The sequence below is a fragment of the Dipteris shenzhenensis genome, chromosome 1 (genome assembly GCF_047967505.1).
Source record: "Dipteris shenzhenensis isolate YYH24624 ecotype China chromosome 1, Dip_SZ_1.0, whole genome shotgun sequence".
Classification (NCBI taxonomy): Eukaryota; Viridiplantae; Streptophyta; class Polypodiopsida; order Gleicheniales; family Dipteridaceae; genus Dipteris; species Dipteris shenzhenensis.
This window is the reverse complement of record NC_141596.1, coordinates 3,295,047-3,321,637: the sequence shown is the minus strand read 5'-3', so window position 1 is coordinate 3,321,637 and position 26,591 is coordinate 3,295,047. Positions and strand designations below refer to the sequence as shown.

The 26,591-nt window shown below is 46.3% G+C and overlaps 1 protein-coding gene across 2 annotated transcripts in view; it reads left to right on the top strand.

Annotated features, from left to right (window-relative positions):
• Positions 1-26,591, top strand: part of LOC147905265 (polyadenylate-binding protein-interacting protein 12-like) — a 63,533-nt gene that overhangs the window by 20,277 nt on the left and 16,665 nt on the right. For both annotated transcript variants that reach the window (XM_087396939.1, XM_087396866.1), the window contains exon 9: positions 450-511. In XM_087396939.1, coding sequence (XP_087253065.1) covers positions 450-511 — 62 coding nt within the window. The remainder of the gene's footprint in view (positions 1-449; positions 512-26,591) is intronic.

Genomic DNA, 26,591 nt, shown 5'->3' with positions numbered 1-26,591 from the left:
GGTGTAGGTATCGCTGACAAGCAATTCGAATTCTGAATAATTCTACAAATACCCAAAGATTTGCAAAAAATGTACCACTGTGTGCTGCAATCTTTATGTCAGTCGTAACTGCAGTGTATTGGGTAGAATACATTTTACATCTTGCTAGTGACAATACCGTTGATTTCAGTGCTTTCGAGGTTTGCACTGACTTTGTTTCAAAGGTTTACTGTTTGTAGTGATAACAGCCTTGATTTCGTGCTTTAGGAACTAAATCTTTGTTCTTATGTGTGTGAACATTTACAAGGTTAATAAGTCTAGTGTTTGTAGTTGTGTACTTCATGACTGGTCGCCTTTAGCTGCTTTGTTTCCATTGTGCTTTGTACCATTGTCGGCAGTGGCTTTGTTACAAAAATTTCAATAAAATGGAGTAAGATTGTCTTGTTCTAATATAACTGGGGTAATTGCAGGCTGAAAGTGCAATGGCAGCTTTGAACTGCAGCGGTGCCATTTTGGGTTCTCTTCCTATCCGGTAAAATTGCCCCAGGGAATTCTATTGGCTGCAACAAATACCTTAAAATGAACCATGTTTTCTACTTAATATAATTGGAGAGGTGAATCGTGGAGCCTATGGTGGGTTAATTATAATATCATGTGTATAGATTGTGTCTGCCAACATATAGGTAGAGATTGCTTTGAAAGAAGTACTCACAATCTTAGATATGAAGTCTTTTATCTACGGTGTATCAGCCTTAGGCATGCTTAGAATAATTGAACATAAACTGAAAACAAAAAGCGGGGAGCTGAACACCCCGTTTTTCTTTTAGTTTCAAAAGAGAGTTTAATTGAGTGTTCATGTGCTTTCTAAGTTAGGAACATAATTTTGCATCTTTGTAGGAAGCAATACATAAGTGTAAGTGGTTCCTTTAGTTTTGTATGCTTTAAATAATTCATTTATTCTGTAAATTCTTTCTTTAATTCATACATGAGAGAGAGAGAGAGAGAGAGAGAGAGAGAGATTGCTTTGCATGCAACCTTTGCATAAGGATGCTGGCACTTGTGAAAGAACCAAGATCCTGATTCTTGGTTATTTGAATGAACTTAGAGATATTTGAACTAGGGCCTTGACCACGGGCTCACCATTTCTTCAAAGGTATGAGTTATATCATGAGAGCAAGGCTTGATTGCAATCATTGATAGTGTCTAGAAGTCAATAGCACCATGGCATATGGTCAACTTCAAAGGAAGGGATCTCAATTGTAGTTGTATTTGTCTCGAGGGGGATTCTGCTTGTGAAGAATCGCCCATGCCAACGAGCCGGTAGATCCTCATGTGGATGACACAAGCACTCCCGCCAAGCGGTTAGCAATCTGTTGACCTGCTCCTTTCACGTGTGAAAACTGCTGATTGCTCTTGTTGATAACTTTGCAAGTTTGTTCTATGATCCCAAGGATCTGGTTAGGCCGCTATCCCACTATGCCCAAGCGATGTCCATGCAGGACCCTAGCATATCTCTCGAACCTTGGGAAGCCAAATGAGCAGTTGCTTCTTTGTCTCGAACCTTTGGATGCTAAATGAGCTCTGCTCTGCACCAAGGGATAGATTGAATGAGACTTGTACGAAGGTCCCTGCAAACCCTCATTAGTAAGGGGAGATCCATGTGTGAGGATGCTGCCAGGGTGCCCATGCCTAGGAGGGTCTCTGATGAGTCCATGTGGTAATAGATGCTTCTTAACCTTAGATGCTAGAGTGACACTTCTACAAATGAGCTTGCCAAATAATGTTCTGCTTTGCATTGTTAGGTCGATGGTGCCCAGCCCCCTCTATTTTGGGAAGGATCATCGTTTCAAGATTCACTGCATCTTTGTTGTCATGTGTACCATGTGACACAGGTCACAAGACATTGCAAAGCTAGTTGCCAAAGCTGCCCATGCATTCTCTATGAAAGCACCAACATGATGCAATGTATCAAGTGGTTGACCACCAGGGTCACCACAAAGCTCTATGTGTAAGAGAGAGATTTTGGTTGAGCTGCAATACAAAAGATTATAGCAAACTCTCTTAGGACCTGCTGCTACCTATGATGTCTGTCCCAATTTGGCATCCTAGATACTGTACTGGCCTCTAGGAATGCATCTAAAACTCAAGACCTCACATGAGACTTCTCAGTCTTTGTGAGAAATCTTCTTCTTAAGCTATTGCCTAGCCTTATGCACATGGATAAATTAGGAAAATCAGTGAAGGGCCTCCTATGGGCTGCTTGTCTACTCTTAATGGTTTGGAAATAGATGACTGAAATTTGTCATTTGCCTACTTCCCTCAACCACTGAGATACAAAAGGGATAGTTGTCTCCTTAGGTTAGGTGCTATTCATGGCCCCTCTAACCTATATACTCTTGCTTTTGAAGTTGGTTGGCCCTATTCCTAGATAGTATCACACATGGTGCTGAGTAACGCCTTTTTTTGTTGCAACCTAGAAGGAGGCCTCTTTGGCTTGAGTGCCTACTTTTGGTTGCATCTCCTTTGACTTTTCTTGCGTGAGAAAGGACAACCTCTTGTTGTTTTTTATGTGCCTTTGTTTAATTGCTCGGGGTCCTCTCAATTTCCCTTTCTACGGAGAGGAAAAATTTCCCACCACCTTCCCTCTTGCATTGTAGGTATAGCGTTCCTCTCAGTTGCATACTTAAGCTTTGACTTCACGGACTTATTTGACATACGAGTTCCAATTTTGTTACGTTCTTGTGCTTAGATACCTTTCATTTCTTGTTTGAGGATTACGTTTGTTGCTGAGAGTCTTTTTAGCTTAGCCTTCCAAACCATTCTCATTTGAATTTTGACTTGGTCTTAACATTCCTCCAATGCAACTTGGCATGCCGTACTTGCATCCTTTTGTTCTTGTCTTCTTTTCTTCAAATATGCTTTTTAATCCATGCTCATTTCCATTCCTTCCATTTGGTCAATGCCTTGTTTGAGAAAGAAAAGAAAGAAATAAATTTTATTAGAGTCATGGAAGACCGATGGGTCTATGAGACTGAAAGAAAACCTGATACAAATCACAGTAAGGGTGGAGCTACTCTAACAAGCATCATCACCCGTGCTGAATCCTAAGTCTGATCATACATAATCAAATAGATCTGGATGTAACAATGAAAAGAAAGGGACTGGAGCAGAGCGGAATCCTCCGTATGTCATGTCCCCTTGGCTGGTGCATAGCCGGTGATGGGACGTTGGTGCCCGTCAAGGGGTGCCGTGCGTCTCAGTCTCCGAGAGAGAGAGAGAGAGAGAGAGAGAGAGAGAGAGAGAGAGAGAGAGAGAGAGAAAGAAAGAAAGTCCATTAATGTCCACGGGAGACCAACAGGTCTATGGGACAGCAAAAAACCATCTAGTACATTTGCTTTAGGGAGGGCACATGGCAGCTCCCAGGGAGTGCAAAAGCAACCCCAATTTTTTAGAATACCTACATCATAGTCTGAAAAAGTAATCAGCCATACATCAGTTTAAGACTGAGAGTCTTTTGGTTTGGATTTAAACTCTTTGATTAGTGCTATGCCTTCACGATAAACTGCCTATTTTCCACCCTTCCTAGCAGCCCTGACTTTAGGTAATTCCATTGCCTTGTTCTTCAATTGAGCTCGTGTAAGTTCCTCAGCTATCCATAGCTTGGTCCCTTTCAACTTGTAAGATTGTTGAAGAAGCTTGATCCGTAAATCTCGTGACTTAAGTGTAAGAATAGCATGTCCTTTGGAGTGCCGGATATTAGTTGCCTCGTCATCATCATCATCATCATCAACCTTCCATTCAATATTAGGCATGGCTGCTTTGACATGTGCTAAAGTCTCAGTGAAAGAGTCATCATCTTTGAAGCATCCTTTAGGGAGGCCCCCCGCTCTAATCTTCAATGCATTATCACGTCTGGCTCTCATCTCCTCAAGCTCCTCTCCCTCAGACTCATTGGCAGTTGACGTAGATGCATAGAAGTCTGTAAAAAAATTCTGTGACCTGTGGCATCAGTCTCTGTTGCTCTCAAATCTATTGCATCAATGTGTCTCTCCTTCGACGCATCTCAATCAGGGAGATCCCAACGCAGACCTGATCGTGAAAATGGATCAGCCGTGTAAGTGGACCAAAGCCATGCCTCTCCTGAAAGAGGCAATGGTATCGTCCTCGTATCTCATAATAGATTGGGCAGACACATAGAAAATGCTCCTCTGTCTCGATCTCCTCCATTTGGCGTAGTGTGCAAGTCCTTTTCTCTCTTGGTATGCCTACAGCTCTCCCAACCTCAATCCGTAGCTGATGTGATGAGACTGACCGATGGCGACCCTCAGTGCATGTGAGACTCTCGTGTCCTCGAGATACTAAGGTCTGATGACAAGATCGTGCTCTGAGACCCTCAGGAAGTGGTCATGGTAGAATTGGATCTTGGTGGAGAACTCCTCTCCCCCCCAAGTCCTAGATGTATGGAGCTGCTGGAGGAGGTCCAACCGAATGATACGGTTGATCTCATCTCGTGGGATCATCTCGGGTGGTGCATCCAGACTACTGAAAAGGGGGAAGTCTATCCATCTGAATGCCGTGACTACCAAACCACGTGGATATCCGTGCATACCATGCCATATCAACACCGCTCTCTGCTAGTCGCCTGGAGGACTCTAATGCTAGCCTCGGTAATCTCCACAGGGGTAAGGCTCAGACTCTGTGGAGGAACGTCACTATCTGAAAGATGGCATCAACTTGGAGAGGGGTCATGGCGAACTGTGCCTATATAATCTGGTGGGGGATTGAGGGTTTACTCCGAATCATCGTGGATCCCATAGTCACTTGTAGCCTCTCAAATCTCCTCAACTCTGTCGCTGAAATATCACTCCCCCAGAAGGGTGCTGCATACATGGCAATCGGTCTCACCAGTGTGTCAAAAAGCCAACCCTTTGTCAGAGGGTCTTGGAAGTGTGCCTGGAAGCATCGCCTCTCTAGTCGGGCCGCCCCGTCCTCGTGTGAGTCGTGCCGTACCTTCATGGATCATCGTGAAACCTGGTCCGGTGAACACTACCCCCAAATATGTGTAAGATTGCACTATCTCCACAGGCTCGTTATGGTATGTGAAGCTATGTTGATGGGACACTGCTCGTTATGGTATGTGAAGCTATGTTGATGCCAAGGTTAACAGTCAAATCTCTCTGTGTGCAGAACATCTCCAGAGCCTCTAGATGTTTCTGCAGTCCCTCTGTTGAGGAAGATATGAGGGCTATGTCATCGGCGTACAACAATACTTGCACCATCAGGTCAGCCAGAAGCGAGCCCTCTCCACCCAGGCTATCGACAAAAGAAGTGATCTCATCAATATAGAGCCCGAAAAGGGTAGGCAGTAGGGGGCGGCCTTGTTTTACTCCGATAGTGCTCTCAACCCAGTTTGACATGCCTCTTGGGGCACGTATCCTCCCTCTGACAGACTCATATAGACTCATGAACCCCCGAATCATGATCTCTAGGATGATGGGGAGAGGTAGCATGAAGTCAGAGATGGAATGCTGCCGGTTGGCTGTGGACGCTATCCAGTGCGGTATCTTGGCCATGACTCTGCATCTGACAAGGGCTATGGTGACCCTTGTCGGTCGCGCTTCAAGTCTGAACAAGGAGGGGATGTCTCCAAGTGTAATCTATGGATTTGTCCTCTGTCGGATTTGTCGCGTCACTGGCTTTGGGTCACGATCGTGCCGAAGGCCCGTGGGGTGAGAGTTGGTATGGCCCGGATGGAAAACTCAGTGATCATAGTCTGAGAAGAGTCTACGAGAGGGCTCTGCTCCTGTCTCTGTATGTTAGATTCTCACTGTGCCCACCTGTGAGCCCCCGATTTGAGGGGACAAGGGGCAGTGAGAGGTAGGAGGGCTGGGAGAGAGAGTCAGGCCAGAACCAGAGGGAGGATAGCATGGTAGATATTGGCGACCAGCACACGGGCGGATCGCAGCCTGCAACAGCAGGTAAAAGGGGGCTTTAGGCCTCACATGGAGGCTCCTGCAGTAGCGCAGACTGGCTGCCCAGGGCACCCTTATATAGGGGCCTGTGGCAGGCCAAGTCGACCCAACCAGGGCCAGTGACAAGGGCCAACCCTGGTCAGTTTAATGGGGCCCATATGGTCGGCCACCAGACAGGGTACTGACCCTACTGGTCGGTCATCTGAAGGGGCCTGGGCAGTGCCTATAAAAAGCCCACTTCTCCATTCCCAGCATCCAGTGCATTACAGAAAGCCTTCTCCAAGGCAGTGTTAAGCACTCAGATCTGGGTCAGTTTGTGAGAGAGAGTTCATCAGTTTTCTCCAGCACCCTGCTGTGTTTTGTACTGCTCTCTTGGAGCCATTTTCTGCCCACCATCCGGTGGATGAATATACTTTCTCTCTCCATCTAATCTTGCTGTTATTTCTGAGTATGTATCTGTTGCATCTGTGGTCATCTATCTGAGTTGAGTGTGTGAGAGTTGGAGAGATCTTGGGAGGAGGATTGAGTGATTCATTCCCTCTTCATTTCCAACATGGTATCAGAGCCAAAAAGAGACTCCAGTTTGGTATTTCCAAAAAATCAAAATAATACATAGATTTTACAATACTTGGTCCAAACACGTCCAAATGCCTTCCAATTCCACTGACACTAATGAGCCAGTGCTAATAAATGTAGACCCCTTTATTCTTAGCTTGCTCGTTTAGTGTGTGACCCATGCATTTTCTCATGCTTGGTGGTTTGTAACCACACTGAGGTTGATAATACTCACTGGCCATCCTCCAAAAGATGGTCTAAAGGGATGATATCTGTTGTTGGTCCAATGGTCCCAGATACTAACAAAGAGATTTGCATCTAGCCCATGAAGTCTGTGCACTCCATGGCCAACTCTTCCAACTTCTACACAAATCACACAGTCCCTTGGCAGAAAGGCGATTCTGTTTTCAGCTCAGGCTAGCACGGGAGGTCAGTACATCTTTTTTGCTTCAGTTTTTCAGTTTGCTATTCACCGAGATGGATCAGCGTTCAGAAGCCTCTACACCCACTGCTCGTCCTTCCTCCTTCTCCAGTCATCTTCCTTCTTCATTCATTCCCAATTTTGGTGAAGCTGGAAAGCTCGATGGGACGAACTATCCAATCTGGAAAGTCAAGATCTGAAGCCATCTGTTGGCACAGAAGCTGTGGAAGATGGTGATTGGGACCGAGGAGAAGCCGGAGGACATTGTGGACAAAAGAGGTGAGGTTCTATTTGAAGCAGATGCGGATGAACTCAGTGCATGGGAAGAGAGGGATGCTCAAGCCTTAGCAATGCTAATCGGCACGACAGCAGATGCTGTGATCCCTCACATCCAGTTGGCAGAGAGGTCTTCAGAGGCGTGGGCCATACTGAAGGAGCTGTATGAAACCGACAATACAGCCCGTATCGTTACTCTTCAGCATCAACTTTATAGTCTTGATATGAACAAGGGTGATAGTGTGCATGACCATCTGACAAAGGTAAACATCGTGCGGGACCAGCTCACAACGGTTGGTCAAAAGGTGGACTTGAGCCAATTGGCGTTGCTCACACTCCACAAGTTGCAACGGAGTTTCAAAAGTTTTGTGACTACGGTCACTGCGGGTCAACGGACTAAGCCAATCACCTTTGAGGAGCTTGGCCCACTCCTGCTTCAGGAGGAGGCTCGAGAGAAACTCTTTACGCAAAGTGACGAGAAGGCATTAGTGGCCAAAGACAAGCCTGGAAAAGGCAAGCCAAAGGAGTTCAAGAAGTTGGAGGACGCTGACCGAAAGAAGAAAATGAAGTGCTTTTATTGTGAAAAGCTTGGCCACTCCGCCAAAGAATGCCAAAAGAAGAAGGCGGATCAGAAGAGGAAGAGAGAAGCCAGGATCAAAGAAGAGCCTAAGAACGATAGTGAACATTGCTCAGCGTATGCAGTCAGTGAGGGAAAAGAGGGTTGGTATGTTGATAGCGGAGCTTCAAAGCACATGTCTAACAGAAAGACTTGGTTCAAAACCATGCAAAGTACATACCTGGATTCCAAAGTTTCTGTTGGGGATAGTCGGACATGTCCTGTGAAGGGCATTGGTGGCATTCCTTTCATTACGACCGCGGGTGAGGAGAAGGATATATCTGGAGTACTTTATGTACCCAACCTTTGCAAGAACTTACTGTCTGTAAGTTAGATGGACAAGAACAAGATGTCAGTTCTCTTTGAGGATGGCAAGGTCACCATGACATCCAAGGCCAATGGATAGATGGTGACCCAAGGAGACGAAGAAAACGGACTGTACTGCCTCAGTGCAATGTTGGTTCATGAAGACAACGGAAAGTCCAAACTTTGGCATGAGCGCTTCGGTCACGTCAGCTATGGAACCTTGGCTGAAATGTCAAAGTCGAAGATGGTGGATGGACTTCCACCCATTACAGGGAAGGATGGTGTCTGTTGGGCTTGTCTAGAAGGCAAGCAGCACAGGGACAAGTTCGCACACGAGGCCTCGTTTCGGGCCAGCAAACGACTTGAGTTGGTTCATGCCGACATTTGTGGTCCAATGTCTATAGCATCATGGGTAGGCTCCAGGTACAAATAACTACACTGCACCAAGAAATAAACAAACGTTAGCTCATGGAATTGATTTGCATTCAGTAGAATGATGTGGGTGTATTGCTTGGCTAAGAAGTCACAGGCTTTCGAGAAATTCAAGGACTAGAAGGCCATAGTTGAAAAGGAGACAGGGGAGAATGTAAAGATGTTCCGTACAGACAGGGGGGGAGAATTCACTTCCAATGAGTTCAACACATTTTGTCGCAAGCATGGGATCAAGCGACAACTCACCACAGCACATACATCTGAGCAGAACAGGGTAGCCGAGAGAAAGCACAGAACCACCACGGAGACAGGGCTTGCTATGTTACGAGGGAGGAACCTTTCTAAAGCCTATTGGAGTGAAGCTGTAAATATAGCAGTACACATCCTCAATAGGACCATGACGAAGGCCGTCAAGAACAAGACTCCATATGAGGCATTTTATGGTAAGAAGCCCTCCATCACTCATCTTCGCATTTTTGGTTCTAACGCATGGGTGCATGTGCATAAGGAAGATAGGACCAAGCTTGATTCCCGGAGCAGAAAATGTATCTTTGTTGGGTATAGCGAAGAATCCAAGGCCTATCGACTCTTTGACCTAGTAAAGAAGCAGATTGTTATCAGTCGGGATGTCATCTTCGAGGAAAAGAAACCTGCACCCCAGGAGGAGCCTCAGATTGAGTAGGAGGAGATTGTTCAACCCCCGAACTGACCCTGCCGCAGGTTGACCATCCAAGAGGTGGCGAAATCGAAGCTGATGTTCTACAAGGTACTGAGGAAGAGCAGGATGTTTCAGCAGTAGTTCCAATTCCTCCTTTCACTGAGAAGCAGAAGAGGTTGCCCCAATGGTACCTATGAACATTGGAAGACTCTCGGGTCACCGATATACGTGAGAGTAGCAGTTTCGGATTGCGTCGGTCCCAACGTCTTAAGAAGACCCCATCCGTGAACTTTGCGTTGGTGGCTCAGCTTGAAGAGCCAAGGACCTTCGAGGAGGTGAAGGACAGTCTAGAATGGTAGGCTGCCATGCAGGCAGAGATGGATGCTATCCTGAAGAACAATACTTGGGACTTAGTGGCCAGGCCCCTGCGACGGAAAGTCATCAGCACTAAGTGGGTATACAAACTTATATACAAATTAGACGGCAGCTTGGATAAGTACAAAGCAAGGTTAGTGGTCAAAGGTTTTGCTCAGACTGAAGGCATGGATTTTGATGAAACTTTTGCTCCCACAGCTCGCATGGTTACTATCCGGACAGTGATTGCCCTTGCAGCCCAATTCCATTGGCCTATTTTTCAAATGGACGTGAAGTCCGCATTCCTTAATGGAACCCTGGAGGAGGAGATGTACGTCGAGCAGCCACAGGGCTTTCAAGATCCAGGGTCCCCATTAAAGGTCTGCAGGTTGAAGAAGGTGTTATACGGGCTGAAACAGGTCCCTAGAGCTTGGTACCAAAGGATAGATGTATTCTTTAAGAAGATAGGGCTAAGTCGGAGTCCTTCTGAGGCAAACCTCTACTTGTTCATTGAGAAGGGGTTGCGATTGGTACTCGTCCTCTATGTTGATGATCTTATCTTGAAAGGTGACCATGTCAAGAAGATTTCCCAGGTCAAGGAGCTACGCATGTCTGAGTTTGAGATGACTGACCTTGGGTTATTACACTACTTCCTTGGGATAGAAGTAAAGTAGGCCAAAGATAGGATCTTCATTTCATAGGAGAAATATTGTAGAGAACTTCTGAAGAGATTTCAGATGGAGGATAGCAGGACAGCAGTAACTCCCATGGAGGTCGGGCTCAAGCTAAGTGTTCATGACACATCTCAGCCGGTCGATACTCCTTTGTACCGACGATTGGTAGGAAGCTTGCTTTACCTTACCAATACTTGACCTGATATTTGTTATGTAGTTGGGCCATTATGCCAGTTCTCTGCATCTCCCAGGAAGAGTCATTGGGATGTAGGTTTACGGGTGGTAATGTATCTAAAGGGTACTTGCACCTACGGGATCGATCACCTATACCAAAGGCATCGAACTAGGCAGGTTCTGTGACAGTGATTGGACGGGTGATGCTGACACCACAAGATCAACAATAGGGTATTGCTTCTTACTTGCATCTGGTGCCATTTCTTGGCTGAGTAAGAAGCAACCCACAGTGGCCCTTTGATCTACAGAGGCAGAGTATAAAGCCTCGTGTACAGCAGCTTGTGAGACACTGTGGTTGAGATGGATTCTGGAAGACATGGACGTGTGTTAGGAGGATGCAATAGTGCTGATGTGTGACAATCAGAGTTGCAAAGCCATTGCCAAGAATCCAATGTACCATGCGCGGACCAAGCACATCGAAGTTCATTACTACTTTGTTCGAGAGCTCATCATTGACGACGTGATCGAGCTCATGTACAACTCGATCGCCGATAACTTGTCCGACCTCTTCATGAAGGCACTCCCTTGAGAACAGATGGAGCACTTCATCAGACGTATGGGGATTGGCCCACACTTGTGACATTGAGGGGGGGTGTTAGATTCTCACTGTGCCCACCTGTGAGCCCCCGATTTGAGGGGACAAGGGGCACTGAGAGGTAGGAGGGCTGCGAGAGAGACTCAGGCCAGAACCAGAGGGAGGATAGCATGGCAGATATAGGCGACCAGCACACAGGCTGGTTGCTGAAACGAACAATTTCTAATCTCTCTGGTTTTCGAGCCAATCTCATGGATCGCATGCTCACACAAGATACGTAACTTTTTTTAATCCTTATGCCTATCCACAAGCCCACAACTCCCTAGATGGTTCCCTCTGCCACATGTCATCATTTTAGACCTTTAACTTGGTACACCATTTACCCCTCTCTTGGGGCACAATTAAAACATTTGCCCCTTGGCATTATTACACATTTAGGTGCACCTAGGCCTTAGTACTCAGAACCACCTAGTCGATGCCAATACACCCTCACCCAGGACCTTGGCAGTTACTTCCCTTGACCATTTTATTTACGCACATAAAATATTACAGAAGTCGGTCATCTAAGGGAAAATGCCCACCGATCTTTCCGAGGTCATGCTATCTCGGCTAGAGCATAACATTTCTTCCTCTTCAAGCATCAGCGTCCTCGATGATGAAATTTGGGAACACTCTCCGTAACTGGTATACGGACTCCCAGGTAGCTTCCGATAGAGGTAAATCATGCCATGTAACCAACACCGTGGGTATCTTCGGATTGCGCACTTGCATTGTTCCTCGGTCCAGGATTCTTGTCGGTTTGCGTCTTGCATTATCCTCTATCTCGTGAAACAAAACCACACCTTCGATTAGTGAGTCACCAGTATGCAAAAATTTCTTTAAACGAGAAACATGAAACACTGGGTGCACCTTACACCCCGGTGATAATTCTAATTTGTAGGCTACCTTGCCTATTCTTTTTAGAATTAATCATGGCCCACAATATCGACGTGATAACTTAGCACACTCTCCTGCAGTCAAAGACTTGAGAGTGCGAAGGAACTCTGAGAAAAACTTTTTCTCCTTCCTTAAATTCTCTAGTGGATCGGTTCTCATCCGCATACACCTTAGCTCTATCCATAGCTTGGCGGATGTTAGCTCTCGCAAGTGCTAGCATCTCCCGCATCTGAACCACAAAGTTCGCGGCACTAGGCACTTTTTGAGGTACTCCAACTATAGTTGGATTTGCTGGTCTATAACCATAGTTCAGCTCAAACGGACTGAACCCTGTAGAGGAATGTTTTCTATCATTGTAGGCAAACTCCAACAATGGCAACCACTTGTCCCATGTATGTTGCCTCAATGACACATATGCTCTAAGCATATCCTCTAAAATCTGGTTGATTCTTTCTGTTTGACCATCCGTTTCTAGATGATCCCCACTACTCATTCCCAACTCAGTCCTTAGTGTCTCAAATACCGCAGTCCAAAAATGACCGGTAAATTTGACATCTCTGTCTGACACTATGGATCTGGGTAATCCATGCAGACAAAATATATGTCTAATAAACAAATCCGCCACTTGCGGGGCACTAACAGATTTTTTAGTTGGAATGAAGTGAGCCATCTTGGTAAGACGATCAACCACCACAAGGATAGAATCATATCCACCTTGTGTCGTAGGCAGACCTACAATAAAGTCCATGGAAATGCTCTCCCACTTACTTAGTGGTATCTCAAAGGGCTGTAAAAGTCCGGGTGGCTTCACCCGCTCGGCCTTACTTACCTGACACGAAAAACAACGTGTCACATATTCATGAATATGCTTTTTCATCTTTGGCCAAAAGAAATCTCGCTTCACGAGATCATATGTCTTCTCAACTCCTGGATGTCCTGCACACGGGCTATCATGGCACTGTCGAATGACTCTCTGCCTGAGATCATTCTGATTAGGTACTACTACCTTGCCATTTCTTTTCAGCATACCATCTCTTATGGCATATCTTGCATAAGTTTGGCCTTTTCTGGATGCCAGGTCATCCTTTTCGTTTTCCCCGGGTTTTAACACATGAGCCTTAGGCCATAGACTTTATACAAACTCGTCCATCTTTTGAGTTTCTCTAATCTCGGCCATTAGAGCACTCTCTAACACCGTGAAACTCATATTATGCATAATGCGTGACAACGCATCAGCAACCTTATTATCCTTCCCTCTTCGGTACCGAATCGTCAAATTAGACTCCTGCATGAGTTCTGCCCACCTAGCTTGGCGGCCTCTCAAGTCAGGTTGTTTACAAAAATGTTTCAGAGTATCATGATCAACATCCACATACAACTCTGATCCATACAAATAATGTCGCCATGTTTTCAAAGCATGGATAACAGCATACAACTCTAAGTCATGAGTTGGCCAATTCATTTGAGAGGGAGAAAGCTTCTTGCTTTCAAAGGCTACTGGCCTTCCCTCTTGGAGGAGAACTGCTCATCGGTTTCCAAGAACAACGGTTTCTGGGGATCAACTATTTTTAACACTGGTCCTATGACCACAGCTTGTTTTATGGTGTTAAAACTTTCTTGTTGATTCTGTCCCCATATAAAAGGTACTTTATCTGAGGTCAGATCAGTCAATGGCGATACTATTTCGGAATATCCTTTGATATGCCTTCGATAAAATTGGATAAATTCCAAGAATGATCGCAAAGCGGTCAGACTCTGAGGGATTGGCCAAGTCAGTATCGCAGCCACTTTCTTTGGATCCATTTCTACCCCCTCTGGAGTAATTATGAATCCTAAGTATTCAAGTCTAACCATACACAGTATAGTTTTCTTCTTATTTACATAAAGACTGGCTTTTCTCAAAATACTGAACACTATTCTTAAGTGTTCACGATGCTCAGTAATACTTTTATTGAATACTAGAATATCGTCAATAAAGTATTACTGAGCATTGGTAAGTCCAAAGGGCATTACCAAAAACTCATAATGACCAAACCTGCTTCGAAAAGCGGTTTTATGCACATCCTCGGCTCTAATGCGGATCTGATGGTAGCCACACTTAAGATCTATCTTACTGAAAATTATGGCCCCATGTAATGCATCTGGCAAATCATCGATTCGAGCCATCGGATACCTGTGCTTAATAGTGATATTATTCAATGCTTTGTAATCTATACAGAGACGAAAAGTATCATCTTTCTTCCTCTTTAATATCACTGGCGAAGCAAAAGGTGAAAAACTGGGTTGAATCTGCCCTAGCTTGAGGTATTCTTCTAGTTGTCTTCGCACCTCAGCTTCTTCTGTAAAGCTTAATCTATAGGGAGGTCTATTTACAGGTTCTGCCCCTGGGATAAGCTCAATTTTATGTTGAACATTCCGCTCTGGAGGTAACCCATAAGGTAACTCATCCCTAAAACAATCAGAGAACTTCTCCGATATCTCTTTAGCCAACTCGGCCATTTCCCCATCTTGGGTAGCCTCAGTGCTAGTCGACGCATCATCAATCGACTCTACTGATGCTATATACAGACACAGAAACTCTTTCGGAGTCTTCCGAATTTCCATGGCTGAAATCAATGGTCCTCGAGGTAAATCCTTTTCACCTCGCAAAACATATTCTACCCCGTTCATCTTGAACTGGTAAATATGCTTTTTCCAATCAATGGCTGGATTTTTTTAGAAATGCCAAGCCATGCCTAGGGCTATATCTGCGTGAGCTAGCCTGGTCAATTCAAAGTCCAGCTTCTCAACATAGTCCTGAATTCGAAGTTCCAATTGGGTAACCCTCTGGTCCCATACTTCAGTTGCACTTCCGTCCGCCATCCTGACCGTATAAGCATAGTCAGACGGACTAGTTTTCAACTTGAGCCTCTTAATAAGCTTCGAGTTAATTACATTGTGCGTTGACGCTGAGTCAATCAACACAATCACATCATGATTGGCTACTTGCCCTTTCATTTTAATCAACTCGGGCTCATCGAAAATTGTATACCCCGTTGCTGCGGGCTTTGAAAGGATGTTATTAGGTGCACCGCTTACTAACTTAGTAACAGACACACTTAACAACACAGATACTAACCTCTGAGAAGGTTCCGCCAATTGCATATGCATATGTTCTGCATTGGGACTCTCCTGCATTTCCGCGTCGCATTCAGATATTATCATGTTGGCCATGCGACGGTCTTTATTTAGTGGACAATCTTTCCACTGATGTCGCTGAAGGCAGTCGAAGCACAATCCTTCTTTTCTAGCTTTCTCCTTTTGCTCAGGGGTCAACGAGGACTTTGACCAAGCCCGGGCTGCCATTGGAGTTACTTTCCTTTTCACCCCAACGGTGGTACTTGTCTTTGCTGGTCCCTCAACCGGCTTCACCTGCTTGGTTTGGCCACTTGGCTGCGAGACACTTGTCTTTGAAGTCCATTTCCTCTGAAATCCCCCTTTTCTCGGATACTCATGCTGATTCCCTGCCTGCACAAACCCACTAGGTCTGCCTGTGGCATCTTCATAGTTCAGGGCTACTGCAATAGATTCATCTAATGTAGTCACATATTTAGCCCCAACTTCCATTTTAATCTTGTCGTTCAGTCCATAGATATAGTCTTTTAACTGAACCGACATAGGGAGAGGGTCTGTTGTTTTCTTAACACATTCCCTGAATTTGTCAGTGTACTCTGCCACCGACAAATTCCTTTGGCGAAGGTTTCTATAAGCATCCCAAGCTCGGGACTCTTCGTCGGGTGGAAGAAAGTGTTTCTTAAATTCAGCTTTAAACCCTTCCCAGGTGGTAGGGGCAACTTGATCTTTCTATTGCTTAATCCACCATCTATCCGTTGCCTCAATAAACAGGTGAGTGGTCTCGCGGATTTTCTTTAGATCAGATCTGATTTCACAAACGGTGAAGGCTTCTTCCCACTTGTGTAACCAAACCTCGATCACATCTCAGAACTGCGCTCGGTCATCCGACCAGCGTACTTCTCCGGTCTATAGTTGGCAATATTAGGTACCTTGACCTTCGCACATTCTGATGAGTGTATACTGGGCTCTGGCTCTGCTGGAGCTTTGCCCTTTTCATTTCTAGATGGTCTAGCCGACAAGGCTTGCACCATCTCCCTAATTTCATTTTGACCAACGTTCACTTGAAGCTGCTGGTTCATGATCTGCTGTAAAGCATCTTCTAGTACAGAAATCCTACCCACCAGAGTAGGTGTTGTGTGATGGGACACTTGTCGTGTAGACTGCACCTAGATTCGCTAGGATTTACCTTGGAATCTTGTCCCTCTGCCTCCATTCTTTCAAAAGGGAAAATAAACTTTTTTTTTTGTTCAACTTCTTTCCGTACGTCAAAATCCCAAAAGTATATCACACTTCGAATTCCCCTTTTGCTGTACAGGAGTAAATAGACTGCAAGCTGAAAATTTGTATAAAAGGGAAAAAAAAGATGCTCCCAGGATGTTCCACGTAGTGCAGATGTCCCGAACTTCCTTCTTCTGCCCAAGCCTTTGCAAGTCTCTAGATTTATGCAAAACTCTGTCTTTCTGACAGGAAATTAACTGACAGCAGATAAGTGGAAACTGGTGACCAAAAACCTCTTTTTTTTTTTCTCTTTTTTTTTCTCCACAGTAACTGGATGGATAACTGTCTGGTTACACTAATTGGATCAACTGGCTCTGGTTTGGTGAATAGATTGGTAGGCTTGTTCACGCGTAGGGCTTCGAGCTAGGCAACGGCCAGCCTCGAGTGATTATCAAATTTTTCAATGCAGCCCAACGTTGACGATCCCTTACGAACCAAAAAAAAGGGGATCATTTATCGCGTCGAAGGACCTCCAATCTACAAAGCTTGCAAAGACGTACGTGGTGACAGATCGCAGAGCGGGCTTCTTGACGTGAGGACCTGGCTTCTCGCATCGGGATTGCTTGAAGAGCGGAAATTAGCGCTTCCTTCGTCGATGAGGCCACTGATATGCTTGACACCGCCAACACCTCGCTTACGGGCTATATCGCTGTCCGTGCATCGTCCATCGCTATGCCTGATTTACCAAAGTTCGAAAGGGTGCACTTGCTCCAAAACCTGTTTCCTCATTTTGCAAAACCACAGCCTTGCGTTTCCTTACACAGGTGAAGTTCCGAATGTGGCCAGCAGAGTAAGAGCTTAAGCTTCTGGCATCAACCACCAGCACGCGAGGCTTGTCCATCAAATAGTTGAAGGTGCGCCATGCCATCACAGCTCATCGTCAGCCTACCCCGCTGCTTTCCCCCTCGTCAAACCTCTCTCCACGAAGTAATCCTCCGTCTGCGCTCCTTTCATCCAGCCTAAACGCTCACCTGCTCTGATACCAAATGAAACGAACAATTTCTAATCTCTCTGGTTTTCGTTGATTCTGATTAGCTCACAGGCGCTGGCATTAGTATTTCCTCCCAGCCAATCTCATGGATCGCATGCTCACACAAGATACGTAACTTTTTTTTAATCCTTATGCCTATCCACAAGCCCACAACTCCCTAGATGGATCCCTCTGCCACATGTCATCATTTTAGACCTTTAACTTGGTACACCATTTACCCCTCTCTTGGGGCACAGTTAAAACATTTGCCCCTTGGCATTATTACACATTTAGGTGCACCTAGGCCTTAGCACTCAGAACCACCTAGTCGATGCCAATACACCCTCACCTAGGACCTTGGCAGTTACTTCGCTTGACCATTTTATTTACGCACATAAAATATTTATGAAGTCGGTCATCTAAGGGAAAATGCCCACCGATCTTTCCGAGGTCATGCTATCTCGGCTAGAGCATAACAGTCGCAGCCTGCAACAGCAGGTAAAAGGGGGCTTTAGGCCTCACATGGAGGCTCCTGCAGCAGCGCAGACTGGCTGCCCAGGGCACCCTTATATAGGGGCCTGTGGCAGGCCAAGTCGGCCCAACCAGGGCCAACCCTGGTCAGTTTAATGGGGCCCATATGGTCGGCCACCAGACAGGGTACCGACCCTGCTGGTCAGTCATCTGAAGGGGCCTGGGCAGTGCCTATAAAAGGCCCACTTCTCCATTCAGCCCAGCATCCAGTGCATTACAGAAAGCCTTCTCCAAGGCAGTGTTCAGCACTCAGATCTGGGTCAGTTTGTGAGAGAGAGTTCCTCAGTTTTCTCCAGCACCCTGCAGTGTTTTGTACTGCTCTCTTGGAGCCATTTTCTGCCTACCATCCGGTGGATGAATATACTCTCTCTCTTCATCTATACTTGCTGTTATTTCTGAGTATGTTTCTGTTGCATCTGTGGTCATCTATCTGAGTTGAGTGTGTGAGAGTTGGAGAGATCTTGGGTGGAGGATTGAGTTATTCATTCCCTCTTCATTTCTAAGACTGTGATCTAAGTAGGCGCTCTCGGTGCTTGACTGCCTCGTGAATGAAGGCAGCCAAGCATCTCTGGTCCAAAAAAGAGAGGAATTCGGCGAAGCATCTCTTGTCCAAAAAAGTGGGGAAGCGGGATAACAGCCCGGAGCTATCTCTAAAGAGACAATTAAAGCACCCTCGAACCTCATAGTACATTGGGCATTGGTAAATGAAATGCTCCTTTGACTTGATCTCTGTAGGTGACACAAGGTGCATATGCGCCTCTCCTTGGGTAATATCTCTGCCCTTCCACCATCAATGTGGACTCTATGTGAAGAGACTCGGAACTGCCCAATAGAGATCCTCAATGAATGGGGTAGGTGAATCCACATATATCTTGGAGAGTCAATAAAGCCCTTCTTTGAAACGCGTAGGCAATGATCTCTGTATAAGCTGAGCTTCATTGAGAGCTCACTCGGTTCCAACCAGGTCCGAAATGTGTGTAGCTGTAGAAGATCCTCACGTACGACCTTGTTGACCTCGTGATACTTGAGTGGGAGAAATGGCATGTCAATGCTGTACTGGAAGGAAGGAAGTCTATCCATGTGGAGCCCTAGTCGCTTGAACCACCTGCTTGTGTGTGCATACCAGTATCTCTTATCACTTGCAGCTGCTAGGGCCATAGAGGACGATAATGGTAGCCATGGTAGTTTGTGACGTTTAGAAGTGCAGTCCTCGTATAGATAAGTGATGATTTGGAATGCTGCATCAAGGTGCAGTGAGATGACCCAAACTCAGCCTGGATGATCTGGTGAGGAACCGACGGCTTACTACGAATCATCCATGATAGCATAATAACCTAGAGGCGCTCCACACGAGCCCACTCTGCATCTGAGAGATCCGTCCCCCAACAAGGGCTGCCATACATCCTTGTTGGTAGGACGAAGGAGTCAAACAGGAGGCCTAGGTCCTGGTAGTGTGAGTGGAACCATTGCCTCTCTAGCTTGGCCACCGAAGCATATCCTCTACTCAGACGGCCTGCATCGCTGGTCTCATAAAAATAGGGGGAAAAAAAAGAACCCTTAAGTATGTGTAAGACGAGACAATCTCAACCGGTATTCCTACGAAGGTGAACTGCTCTTTATGCATGGCTGCCCGAGATGTATTGAAGATCATGACCTTGGTCTTACCAATATTGACCTTCAAAGTATGCGAATCACAAAATGACTGTAGTGCATCTAAGCATCTCTGGAGACCCTCTGCAGAGGAAGATAGGAGTACCACATCATTTTCATACAATAAAATCTGAATCAAGGCGCTAGCGAGAGAGCATCCAAACCCTCCCTAGTGTCTGCGTAAATGTCTCAAGCTCATTGATGGAGAGGCTAAACAGTTTCTGTGAAAGAGGACACCCTTGTTTGACGCCAATAGTACTCATAATATCCTCAGTCCATCCAGCTCCTGTCCGAACTCTACATGAGTAAAGTGCCATGACAACCCAAACAATCTCCTGGTCATAACCCCACTCCTGCAGATGTCTGATGAGGCGGGCTCTCGGTACTGTATCAAAGGCTTTGCAGAAATCTACAAAGCAGCAATAGACCCTCTGCTTCCGTGCCCTTGCCTCCTCAGTGATACACTTGAGCGTGAGAATGTGATCCGTGGTCCCACGATCCTGTCGGACTGATGTAGAATGTCATATAGTGTGCGTATACCAAACCTGAGTGTCTGTGAGGGATGAAGGGGACCGTTGCTCGAGAAATCTTCACCAGAAAAGGGGAGAGAAGAAGAAGAAGAAGAATGTATTACCGTCCTCTGGGGGCCGAGAAACCGACCCATGGGACCCATGAAAATCACAATACAAGTGTCTCCCTTCTTTTATGGAAGAGAGAGAGAGAGAGAGAGAGAGAGAGAGAGAGATGATATAATATGATATGATTGTATTACAGTCCTCGTGAGACCCTTCAGGACTGTTGATCACTATCAACTAATAGTGATCCCTTACATCCAATGACGAAATATTACATACTTCTTACGTAGTGAGTACTTGTTGGGCTAGCTTGTGTGTTAGTTTTAGTATGTTGTTGGTAGCTCCCTAGATTTTTAGCTGGCTGCTCTAGCAGATTTGTCAGATTATCTCTGCTTACCCCATGACCTTCTTTGATATGTCCGTACTGCATCTTAGGAGTACATGCTGCTCATTTTCTACCTCCCCTGTGGGGCATATTTTGAAGTCCTTTCTTTTCTGGGGATCTTGGGTCTTGGCCACCTACCCCTCTCCACCTTGAGATCATGTGAACTAGTTTTGATTTTGTAGATAATATGCCTTTATAATATTGATATGTCTTCCCCGAGGTATTCTGCATTCTGTAGCTTCCTCGAGGCGATTTCCTGTTTGTAGAACTGCATTTCCCCCCCGGGTTTCGCCATAGTTTCTGTAGCATTTTCTGCGTCACTATCTCCCTGATCTCATGTGCGTTTTCTGGTACATCAGCAGCTGTTATACTCCTTGATTCCATCCACTTCATTCCCTCTTTGTGCCAAGCCATGATTGTGTAGCTAAAGACTAAAAAAGTGAAAAATGTCAAACTCATACACCCCCTGTAGGGGAATTGGAGGTCTCTAGAAAACACACAGTGGGAAGACAATGCCGAGGGTGTATCAACTGTTAAGATCACTATAGCCTCAAGAACATGTCCAAGATCTGTGTTTTGTAGGTTGCTCTATGTTCTTGCTTTGGGCGCTATGAGATAGTTTGCTTTGAGGTAGACTGGCATCGTGGTAGACTTGGCCTAGACTATGCTATGAGTGATTAGAGTTATGAATGGGCTAGGTAGGATAACCTCAATTTGTTGAACATGTGCAGAATTTGTTGGACATTTGCAGTGTGCACAGCCCACGAGCTGTTCATTCACAATAGATCGTAGAGATGGAGGATATTAGAGTGATACATGTAAAGCTCCCATGGGGTGGCCATAGTATATGGATTATGTCATAAGGTCTCATGCTTTTGTGTCATGTATTTCCTACCTCACAGCTCACCCATCATGCGAGGGGAAGAACACGCTTCTTTATCCCATCTTATCCCGCCATCATGCTTTTGTGTCATGTATTTCCTACCTCATAGCTCACCCATCATGCGAGGGGAAGAACACGTACACGCTTCTTTATCCCATCTTATCCCGCCACGTTCACCTCACTACATGAACATATTATTATGATTTTGACCACTCAATTTACCACATATACAATAGATATCTAGTCTCAGCAGGAAAGTAACATGGTGCAATGTAAGCATCTCTGATGGAGGGCCTCTCGAGATGGACCCACATGTGTCTCACATTCTCATCCATACTGAGCATCATGATATGGGGCTGTAAGTCTGAGTGACCAAGAGTGACATCTTTCAAACCATGTACACTTCCATCTGTACGTGAACTAACAATGAGGTGTGTCTATGAATTGTGAAGGAGGTGGGGATGCAAACAGATAGATTGTATGTCTTTACACCCTATGTCAAGGGAACTTTGGGATGCCACTCCTAAGACAAAGAGCTTAAAGTAGAAAAAATTGATACACTAAATGTGTGCTTACTCTTGAGTGCTAGATCATGTGCATGTTGTGAGTGTAGTGTGTGGTGGGAAAGTAGTGCTTGGTTCCATGTGGGATTTTTTGTGCCTTTCAAGCAATTCGAAGATCCTCGCTTGGCATGCTCTGCTCGCCTTAGTTGGCACACAGGAGATAGAGAGAGAGAGAGAGAGAGAGAGAGAGAGAGAGAGAGAGTTGTGTTACCGTCTTTGGAAGGCCTTATGGGCCTATGAGACAAAGTACAATCAAGAGAATAACTCATACAAGCCACTATGGGCTGAAGCAAAGGGCTCACTAAGGCTCTTGCTGAGTGCTAAGCTAATATTCTCAAAGCTTAGACATGCGAAGGTAGTGTTCCAAATACATATCCGGGCACCATGGTGGCTCTTCGGTGAGACACGAAGATGTCTCGTATCTGCGTTTGTTGAGCCGTCTTGGTTCTCCTTGATTTCTATATCCGGTGGGCCCATATCAAGAGTGGCACCTCGACGTGGATGGTCTCCTCTAAGTAGAGTTGTGATGGATTGGACCTCTATCATGTGTGCTCTGGTTAGCCTTTGCGTTGTGCGTGGTTGATTCACCGCTCCATGCCGTCTCTACCCGTTGGTCTATGCTGCTCTTACGTTGGCTATCTCCTCCTCTCTATCCCACTATGCCTTGAGGCCGACTTGAAGGCATAGAAGTCGGCGACTTGTCGTTATGCTGTCTCCTGTGGCACGGTCACATCCTGCTTGCTATTTGATCTGCTACAATAAGTTCTCTCGGTGTCGCTACATCTCCATCAAATAGAGGTTAATGTAGGCTTAGTCTTGGCAGTGGATTCATAGTAGGCGGGGCACGTACATAGGAAGTGCTCCTCCGTCTCTAGCTCTGTTAATGTGCATAACCTACAAATCCGCAGCTCTAGTGCTTATCACTCTCCCTACCTCGATCCTTAGCTGATGGAACAAGATCCGCATTGGCTTGATGGAAATCCTTAGTGCGTGAGAGAGGTGTCTGTTTCAAATATCGGGCCTGATAATCACTCCATCTGCTAATACTCATGGGGAACTCTTGGTCCCCCCCCCCCTCTTTTCCCCCCTCCCCCTAGTCCGTGAGGGGGGGAGAGAGAGAGAGAGAGAGAGAGAGAGAGAGAGAGAGAGAGAGAGATGTATTAACGTTCGCGAGGGGCCTCGCAGGCCAACAGGACAAAGAAAGTACACCAAAAGGAAAAACTCATACAAGCCTCAATGTGTTGGGGCAAAGGGTGTGCTAAGACCCTTGATGAGTACTATGCACTATGCTAAAATAAAGGGCTCAATAGCTTGAGCAAAATCAAGTACAAAGCATATGCTATCTGGAATAGGCTGAGAGTTGGGACTCAGAAACCAAAACCCGACACTGTGGTGGCTCATTTGTGAGCGGTGAAAATGTCTTGGATCTGCCGTTTTCGGGCTATCTCACGCGTGGTAGCGGAGGGGGGCGTGGTCTCCTCAATCTATGAACCCGCTGAGCTATGTTCAGAGTGACCCCTCGTCTCGGGAGGTCTCCTCGTCTCGGGTGGTCTCCTCTGAGGAAAGGTGTGATAGGCCGGACCTCAATAGAATGTGCTCTAGTTGCTCTCCGTATTGCAGGTGGCCTTTGCATCCCTCTCTCGGTAATCCATACTTCCCGCATATCAGCTAGCTCCTCCTCCATTCCACTGTGTCTTGAAGTTGTCTCATGCATAAAAATTTGTGACACACCGCTGTGTCTGGTCATCTTCTGTATCCTATGGTCTGGTCGCCTTCTGCTGCTCTCTGATCTGCCGTAGTAGAGTCTCCTTGTGTCGGCGCATTAAAGCAGATAGAGCACAATGCAGACCTGGTTATGGAAGTGGATCAATCGTGATAGTGGGCCAAAGACACTCCCATCGTGATAGAGGCAATGGTATCGTCCCATGATCTCATAGTAGGTTGGGGAGGCACAGAGAAATGCTCCTCTGTCTCAATCACTCCCAATGTGTATAGCATGCAGATCCATTGCGCTCTGGGTATACTTGTTGCTCTCTCTGTCTCAATCCTCAGCTGATGGGATGAAACCCGCATCTGTCCAATGGCGATTCTCAATGTATGCGAGACTCCTCTGTCCTTGAGATACTGGGGCCTGATGATGAATCCCTCCTCCGATACTCTCAAGAAGTGGTTGCTGTAGAACTGGGTCTTGGTGGGGAGCTCATGATCTCCCCCGCAAGTCCGAGATGTGTGGAGCTGAAGGAGATCAAACCGTATGATACAGTTGATCTCATCTCATGGGGTCGACTCATGGGTGCATCCATGCTGTACTGAAAGGGGGGAACTCGTCCATTTGGATCTCGTGCCCAGCAAACCATGTGGATATACGTGCATACCATGTGTCTGCTCCACTCTCTGCTAGTTGTCTGGATGATTATTGGGCCAGCGTCGATAGTCTCCCTCGAGGTAAGTCCCAGACTATATGAATGAATGTGACTGTCTAGAAGATGGCATCAACCTGAGTGGTGTCATGGGCGAACTCTGCTTGTACTATCTCATGTGGAGTTGAGGGCTTACTCCGAATCATAAAACTGCCTGCCCAAAACGTCATTTTTGCTTTTGAAAACGGTGCCGAAACGGTGAACCGTTTCGGGTGCCTAGAAACGCCGTTTTCGGGCACTATGGTCGTGCCTGGGCTGCATGGGTCATAGTGAAAAGGGGTCCTATGAAGACTGCTCCCAAATATGTGTAGGACTACACTATCTCCACTGGTTCGTCATGATAAGTGAAGCAGAGTCGACGGAGCACTGCGTGTGAGGTGTCGAAGACCATAACCTTGGTCTTCCCAAGGTTGACTTGAGGTCTCTCTCTCTGCAGAACACTTTTAGGGCTTCCAAATGTCTCTGTAGCGCCTTTGCTAAAGATGAGATAAGGACTATGTCATCAGCATATAGCAATATTTGTATCATGAGATCGGTCAGTAATGATCCTTCGCCTCCTAGGCGGTCTACGAAGGAAGTGATCTCATTGATGTAAAGTCGGCGAGAGAGGGCAACCCTGCTTCACCCCAATTGTACTCTCAACCCAATTCGATAGACCACCTAGGGCACGAACTTTGCCTCTGGTTGACTCATATAGGCTCATCATTCCCTAGTTAAGTGTCTCTAGAATTTGCATCTCCTATAGTCTCTTGATCATGTGGGATCGTGGGATAGTCTCGAATGCCTTACAAAAGTCTACAAAACATGTGTATACTTTCTGGTGTCTGGACCTCGCCTCCTCAATGATAGCCCTCAGAGTAAAGATGTGATCTAGAGTAGAGTGCTGTCTCCAGAACCCAGCTTGTCCTAGGCCCGCTGCCCTGCCCTCGAGCCTCTGTGTGATTGCTGAGTTCCCTTTCTAACACCGGCCCATAGATCTTGGCCAAAGTGTAGCCAATCATGAGGGTGCAATAGTTCCTAGTATCCATAGGGTCCCCGGCTTTGTGTATCGGCACAATAGTGGTGGTACTCCTAGCAGGTGGGAAGTGGTGGCATAAGCTTAATTGAACATCTGTGCTAGGACCAGGGCTAAGACATCCTGCCCATGTGCAAAGTGTTCATTTCGTAGGCCCTCATGATCCTGTGCTCTCTGATTGTGTGGCCAACAGAGTGGAGACCGTACATTCTGTGTGGTGAACAAGTGACAGGTGTGGGCGTGGGCATAGACAACATGTCCGATGGTGTCTGCATCTGGGCATCATAAAGGGAACATGCATATGCGTGCCATACACTGGGTCAGTGATGGGAACATGTGGCTTCCACTCCGATAGAAATCCCCACCTAGTGGTCGGGTCTCCTCCTCAAAAGGATTTGGCAATCTTATCCATCTTGCGTGTGGGTAAGGCCCGCTTCTTACTGCATGTTAATCGACCGAAGATCCGCTGTGCCTCAGATGACGTCAGATGGCCCAAGGCCTGCTCTTGTGTGAGGTGGGCTCTTGCCTCTCTACACTCGTCGTCAAACCAAGGGTTTTGAGGCATCTTCCCATCACGGACGTGTGTGGATTGGGTCGTGGGAAAGGATCTCATGGCAGCATCCTGTACCACTGAGACAAGGGTATCCTAGGCGCGTGCGAGGTCTATGTCATCTCCAAGCAAGGTCAGAAGCTCCCTAGCTAAGTGGCTCACATATACTGGGTCGAGGGCACAATCAAAGTGGATATGGACATGTGCAGGTGTGGGGAGCGCTCTCCCTTTGGCTGATATAGTAGCAAAGATACGGAAGTCCAGGTATGAGTGGTGGACAGCTACCCCTCTAGAGCCGCTTACTCTATTATCTTTCCTCAATTCCCTCCTATGAGCAGACTCCCACGTGCATCCTGTCACTGTGGGCAGCCCTCTCTCTAGGCTCTCATGTGTCTCGATGTAGAAGATCATATCCTTGTCATTGTATGTCTCCAAGAACCCTCCCAGATGAGACCATAGAGTGCCATTACAATTCCATACTACTATGTCCAATCCAATGTGTGTACTCGTCCCATGGGTTCGACACCATGAGAGAGAGAGAGAGAGAGAGAGAGAGAGAGAGAGAGAGAGAGAGATCCTTAGGAGGCCTTGTGGGCCTATGGGACAATGTACACCAAACAAGAAATAACTCATACAAGCCTTGAAGGGTTGAAGCAAAGGGCACGCTAGGGCCCTTGCTGAGTGCTATACTAAGGTAAAGAGCTTAAGA